This window comes from Cibotium barometz, chromosome 3 (genome assembly GCF_041138505.1).
Source record: "Cibotium barometz isolate CiBa-2024 chromosome 3, ASM4113850v1, whole genome shotgun sequence".
Taxonomy (NCBI): Eukaryota; Viridiplantae; Streptophyta; class Polypodiopsida; order Cyatheales; family Cibotiaceae; genus Cibotium; species Cibotium barometz.
In genome coordinates, this window is record NC_141048.1 from 52,904,998 (window position 1) to 52,912,015 (window position 7,018).

Sequence of the window (7,018 nt, forward strand, 5' to 3'; positions counted from 1 at the left end):
GGTTACAAGAGGATGTGTTTCATGAGAGGGAGGTGGTTACAAGAGGATGTGTTTCATGGGAGGTGGTTACAAGAGGATGTGTTTCATGAGAGGGTGGTGTCGCAAGTGTTCTACTTGGGGAAAGGGTTTTTTAATGTCCTATTTGTGAAAGGACAGACTGTGTTGATCTCTTTGCCAGAGCTCCGGATAGAAGCTGGTGCATGTTATGCCTTCGATCTCACGTTTGATGTGAATAAGAGCCTTCGTGAGGCATGCCCAGTGTGGGTGGAGATTTAGGGGCTTCCACCCTGGCTGAGGTTGGCGATGCGGGACTTGGCAAGGGCAATCGAGTTCTGCTCGTCCAGAGAGATGAGGACAATGGGAGACATTCGAATAAAATCTATATAACTTGGAATACCTTGCTGGAGATGCCTTAAGTTTTAGAGGTGGATCTAGGGGAGATGAAGTTAAAGCTGACATTTGGGGCCTGTTTAGATGTGGAGGTTTTGGTCATATTGCTAGAAATTGTGGTATTGCAAACGAGGAGATGTAGGGGAGGAGAGGAAGAAGGATGAATCGGGTGGGGGAAGTAAGGTTGGGACCACTAAAAAACTTGTTGAAAAGAAAGGGAAGTAAGGTTGGGACAAGTAAGGTTGGAGGAGAGGGGCTTGAAGAGTAGGGTTGGACTAAAGTAAGGGACAGAGCAAAAGGGGGATGTAGTCTTAGACAAATTAAAGGGGAGGCAATGAAAAATCATAACAAAACTTATGGGAAGGGTCAGGACCTTCTTTCTATTCTAATCCATTTAGCCCGTTAGGTACAGAGGATAGTGAAACCTCTTCCATGGGGGGTAGATTAAACTGGCAAGTTGAAACTGCATGGAGGAATATTCAATTGGGGACTAGGGATCCAGGAGGAGGTCCACAACTGTGGAGGAGGAGGTCCCCAACTGTGGAGGAGGAGTCCAACTGTGGAGGAGGAGGTCCCCAACTGTGGAGGAGGAGACAGAGGTGGATACAGTACCTGCTATTACCCTTGAATGAGTTGGAGTTGTGATATAAGGGGATATACCTGGAATGTGAAAGGACTAAGGGACAAGAAGAAGAATTCAGCTTTCTGGAGACTAGTGAAGGATGGGGGATCTCACTAAGTTGTTCAGGAACATAATATTTTTGGTTTGAAGTGCTTAAGAAAGGATAGGTTCTTGGATTCGATGGTTATGTATGGGGGAGTGAAATCAAGTTTCAATGGGGTTACAACTATTGTCATGAAGGAATTTAAGTCTAGTATCATAGCTAATCATCCCAATGCTCATAACCATAAGATAAGAGGTGAGATGTGGGAGTGGATTGCTCACGATCTCCGATATCATCAATGTGTACCCACTTACTTGCTCACAATCTCCGATATAATCAATGACTTGCCATCCCTCACAAGCACTCCAAGAAAAGAGGAAGTGGGAAAGACTTACAGGAAAGATGGGTGTTGGGACATCATATTATTTCTAAAGGGTAATGTTGTGAAGGGCTTAACCAGGGTTGATCGTTGGGTAATCCACCCTGGGTCGACGGCGGGCAGCTTCCCTCTTAAGCGTGTTAGGGGTTTTACCCCTTTCTTCACAAACCAGGCAAAGAAAGAAAGACGAGGAGCAAGGTCCTCTCCGTCGTTGTTGCACATCTGGTATGCTCTCGCAACGCAGGCTTTTCTCTAGATTAGGGTTCTGAGTGTCCGCCGAGTAGGAGAGCCTCGGCGCTTCTGAGCTCGCTTGATTCTTTTCTTCCTTTGCTAGAAAATTTAGGGTTTTGTTTGCAGATTAAGGTTTTTGCTGGACGCTTTCTCTGGTTATAAATACAGTTGTGCGCATCCAGGGAATGAGTTAAGAAGTTAGGGTTTTGGTTGGGTAGAAGCTGCTCTTTTTCTGACGTGGACAGGGTACAGTAGGGTTTTAGTTGGGCACGCCATGGCCAGGCCAAAGTACGATTTTTAAGTAGGGACCCCAACGTTTGTAGTCGTCGAGACGAATTAGCGTTGTACTAAACACAGACTAGTTTGTTTTTCCGTAGAAACGCCTAATTAGGGTTTTAGTTAAACGCCCATTATTCCCTTTTTCCTCGTCTTTTCTGTAGTCGGTCCAAGTCAGGGTTTTGTTAGAGCCAGGGATTGGCTGCTGATACATGCATCTTTTCATGGTTTCAGGTTTATATCAAGCTTTTATCTTTCCCTGCAAATGCCAGAGAAGCGCAAGAATGTATGCAGTGGCTATCCTACAGGTGTTTCTGAAGCTTTCTACACACTCTTTGTAATGCAAGGGTTTCGCCGGCGGAAGCGAGGCATAATTGAGCGATGACCAGTAAGATAATCGTTTTGTACAGCATAAGGTGAAAAGCCAAAGATCTTTGAAATTTGGGAAAAGACCAGAAAAACAGAAGATGCGAGAACAAAGAGAGAGAGAGAGAGAGATTTTCTACCAGAAGTCATAAGTTTTTTTGGCTAGAGTTTCTGCACAAGAACTGGATAATATTGAAGCTATCGAGAAGTTTGAATTGCCCTGCTAGGGTCTCTGCAGCAAAAGAGGCTGAATTTTTTTGTTAATTTATTTGGGCACAAGAAGAAGAGTTGAAAGGAGGACTACTTCTTACATTACAGTTGAGGTTCTACCTGGAAAAGCAAGGCATTTACTGGCACTAGGACGTATTGACAGTGGGACCCTCTCTAGAGACTTAGCGTTGCCTTTTTGAGTTGTTACCCATGGGGAGACTCGCCCTTCCACCTGGCTTCAGGTTTCACCCAACCGATGAAGAGCTTGTTAGTTACTACCTGAAACGAAAGATTTCTGGTCGCAGAATCGAATTCGAAGCCATCGGTGATATTGATCTGTACAAATTCGAGCCTTGGGATCTTCCTGGTATGCGAAAGCCATGCTTTTTATTTTGTAAGAAAGTTTTGTTGTATGAGTAGATTGGTGTATTCTCCTTTCTTTAACAATCTTCGGGTGGTTTCAGAACTGTCTCGCCTTCAGACAAAAGACATGGAATGGTATTTCTTTTGCCCCAGGGATAGGAAATATCCAAATGGCTCGAGAACTAACAGGGCTACAGAGATTGGATATTGGAAGGCCACAGGAAAAGATAGGTTAGTGTCTTCACGCTCTAGAAGTGTGGGGATGAAGAAAACCCTGGTGTATTACAAAGGGAGAGCGCCAAAAGGGGAGAGGACTAACTGGGTCATGCATGAGTATCGGCTTGATGATGTGGAATGTGAACGAGGGGAGGCATCACAGGTGATTTCTTGTTGAATGTGGCTTTTTAAAATGTGGTATTACCCATAAGGTTACCATAGTGTTCCTCTTTTGCTGTATGGCTTATCAGTAGTTGATTGTGATGCTCCGCGTATGGTTTGCCTGTGGTATGAATCATATGTTTGATCGTAATTTTCTTCTGTTTGCAGAATGGATTTGTGCTTTGTCGAATATATCAGAAGAGTGGGGCTGGCCCCAAAAATGGAGAGCAATATGGTGCTCCTGTTGAGGAAGAAGAGTGGGAGACCTTACCTGCTGGTGAGGGTGATGATATCAATGCATCTGGGACTTCGCTAGGGCCTCGTGGTGCACGTGAGGCCCTCCAGTCCGCTGGTACCTCTGGTGAAAGCCTTAATTATGATTCAAAACAGTTTACGACAAATGGGGTTAGGGGATTATCAACGACAGAGCCAGTGGATGTTAAAGTTTTTGACGCAGAAGAGATTAAGGTTTGTGCTTCTATTTGTGAAGCCCTTTTTTGTCACTCTTCTGTCTGAATTTAGGCTTGTGCATAGCGATTAGCCTGCTTCTGACATTGTCTGGCGTTCTTTGAACTGTTCCTAGTGGTTGCCCCAAGTACTTGTCTCTCTTGGTCCATCCATTGGCTTGTGCTATGTTCTGGCTTGCTCCACGTGTTTAGGTATCAGCCTTGGTTTGACTTCATGTCTGGCTGTGGCAGTTAGCCTGGTTTATTGTATCAGACTGCCTTATGCTGTATCCTTGATGTGCATTTATATCCCTTGAGTGTGTGGTGTTTCCCTTTGCTTCCCTGGAGTTGGGTATCACAAGCAAATGCATAGACCCTGCAAGCTCCGCATTGTTCGTTAAATGTATTCACCTAGTGTGACAAACTTTTCCATAAAAAGTGAACCAATTATTTTTGTATGCAAGTTTGGTCAAGTCTCTTTTTAGGGGGGTTAGGTTTAAGAGTTAGAGTTTAGCTATATCATGATGATGGTCGTTTGTTTGCTGCAGTTTACAAACCTGCCCGTTAAAATGCTTGCAGAACTGCGAGAGCGGATGCTTATGAATGACCTTGTAACTGGGAACCTGGAAGCCCCTCTCATTGATGAACCTGACTTAATCAGTGGTTCTGATCTGGTTGCTTCCTTTCTCTCGCCTCCCGAAGGAGAGGAGGAAATTCTGGAAGAGATTCAAGAACTTGTTGCAGCTCCAGGTGAAGGTGCTAATCAGGTTGGATCTATTGATGGTTGTAGTGGTTCAAGGGTGGATGCTGGATTTGATGCAGCAAATCCATGCTTACCTAGAGATGGAGACTTTTTTGAACTGGATGATTTGTTTTCAATACCTGATTCTGATGACATTACTAGAAAATGTGGAAGGGAAGATGCTTATGAAGGTAGTGTTGATGGTGCGGTCAGATTGGAAAGCTATCCTCAGGTGAAACAATGGCAAGAAACATTTGTGTGTAACTACACAAGAGATCTGCATTTTGAAAGGGGTTTGGTCACTTATGGTGCGGATTTCTGTCTGAAGGGTGTGAGGCATATAGGTGACGAGTGGGTTCATTTTGCCACCAAGCAACAAATGATCCCAGAGGTGAGTGGTGGCCGTTGAGTTGCTATGTCTTTTGCTTGTGTTTGTATAGTTGGACATCTTTGCTTAGCCTGGAGAGTTCAGATTTCAGGGGAGAACAACAATAATTTATATACTTGTTTACAATTTGTCCTGTTTTGGAGGCTTCTGAGGCCGCTTATATATTGCAGGCTATGCAAATGCAGCCATCAATGACTACTTGCAAACCAGATTCTCACTGTCAAGTCGGCAGTCAAAGTACCCTGGAAAAGGTCTTACCAAATTCAGGTATGTGTGAGCTTACTCATTTGATGTGCCTAATCTTCACTCTAAGCACAACACTGAAGCTGGTGTGAATATTATCCTGTTATTTGGAGCTTTGCTGCAGGTCTTTATGGTGCAGTCTGTGAAAGTCACACAGGGGATGAAGAACTACAATATAGCGATGTTCTGGAGTTTTTTGAGCATTATAATGCCTTTAGCGTGGGTGAAAGAGAGTCTTGCAATGTGGAATTTCTCGGGGGGAAGTTACCAACTGGCCTTCTACACACTGAAGGTTTGAAGGAGACTCACACTGGCCTAGGTGTACAAGATGAACATTATTTGGATGCATTTCCATCTTTCTCGGATATGGTGGACGAACATGCCCAGAATGCAGGTTTAAACGCTTTTGAGATTGTTGATGATCAGGCACTTTGTGAAGACAAAAGTCTGTTGAGGTTTGTCAAAATCAGCAGAGCCAACGAGGAAGAGTTGTCGCAGATGCAGCTGGAAAGTGGAGCCTCAGGAGGAAATGAGGATAGGCTAGCTTTGGACATGGGAGCCGGTACTACAGTAAAATTTGAAGGTCCCCAAACCTCACAGGAAGAGCACAGTGGTTTAGAAGGTGGGATTTATAAGTCTAATGCACAGAATGAGGCAGCCAATAAGGAGTTTGAAGGGAAGAGGACTTCTTCCAAAGCTTTTGGTGTTATATTGAACTGTTTGGAGTCTCTTCCAATATTGCCAGCATCAGCTGCAGATTTGTCTCCAAAATGTGCTCCTTCAGTTGGGTCGATAAGTGTCATGGCCAGCAGTGTAGATATAAGAGCTGTTGCTATAAGATGTACCTGTGCAAAGGATAATGCAGCTTCATCATGTGTGACTTGCTCCTTTGAGGAGAGGGGGACATTTGTTCGCTCCTTGTCCTTCAGCAGAGGGAGGACGACAGTGGAGCGTCTGAGCGTAAGCTTTTTCGCATTAGCTTTATTGGGTGTTGTTTGGGCCTTCTTTTGGCTGCTGATAGCAGGAGGTGTGTGGAAGCTCTTCGGGGGTTTATACAGGTTGATTTTATCTTAGCATATGAGGCTAAGTTTTTTCCATATTATTTAGTTTGTTTGTATATAAATTATGAAGAGTGATTGATCTATTGTGAGGGCCATTGGAGGCAGGCAACTGCATGCAAGGATGCCAGATCGTGCAGGATTTTACAGTAGCAAGCTAGGATTGTTGAGACACGAAGTTCTTGTGTTAATGCCATTGGATCAGTGTTCTGCTCATATTTATTTAGCATATATTACATTATGAACATCTCTTGAGTACTGTTTCTATTAAATAAAGCTTTCTTTATACAAGCACATTCAATGTTACTGATGAATCCTTTTTTGGCCTTGTGTAATTGTCTTGGTTATGTCTAAATAGTCTGTCTAACTCCAGTCATTTTCAGCTACTTTGAAGTGTGCAAGATTTAGTCTGTCTAACTTGAATCATTTTCAGCTACTTTTAAGTGTGCGAGTATCAAGTAATCAATGAAATGTGCAAGTAGCAAGTAATTAAAGTACACACTTTTTAAGTCCTGTTATCACCATGGAATTTGAGTCTTAACGTTTCAATGGATGTCTCTTTTCTCCTCTACTGTCATTCTGCAGTTGCAGCCTTCATGCAAGAGTTGACCTAATCATTTTGTGACAGTCATGCAGGGTTATCTCTAGTAATATGTAGGAGCAAGCCGCCTTCGTCTGTAGCGAGATGCATGACGATATGAAAACATGAATCATGGACAACAACAATACGATACCAATTTGCAAACAGGTGGAAGAGGTTACTCTTTCTAGGGGCAGGGGGGAGGTAGAGAAGCCAAGGTGGATGGCACATAAATCAAAGTGGAAATAGTGCATAGAGTGCCACTATTGGGCATTCATAGCAAAGAACTACTATAAAAAGTAG

At 43.6% G+C, this 7,018-nt stretch overlaps 1 protein-coding gene across 2 annotated transcripts; it reads left to right on the top strand.

Annotated features, from left to right (window-relative positions):
- Nucleotides 1-1,375: 1,375 nt before the first annotated feature.
- LOC147640249 (uncharacterized) lies at nucleotides 1,376-6,429 on the top strand. Of its 2 annotated transcripts, XM_086778568.1 has the most exons (8): nucleotides 1,376-1,659; nucleotides 2,176-2,884; nucleotides 2,982-3,259; nucleotides 3,427-3,726; nucleotides 4,253-4,678; nucleotides 4,775-4,837; nucleotides 5,005-5,101; nucleotides 5,202-6,429. In XM_086778568.1, exons 2-8 carry the CDS (start codon nucleotides 2,728-2,730, stop codon nucleotides 6,149-6,151), a joined length of 2,271 nt encoding a protein of 756 aa, XP_086634694.1. In that variant the 5' UTR covers nucleotides 1,376-1,659; nucleotides 2,176-2,727; the 3' UTR covers nucleotides 6,152-6,429. The 2 variants fall into 2 exon arrangements, with proteins under 2 accessions (XP_086634694.1, XP_086634684.1); XM_086778558.1 differs by having other exon boundaries at nucleotides 4,253-4,837.
- Nucleotides 6,430-7,018: the final 589 nt, after the last annotated feature.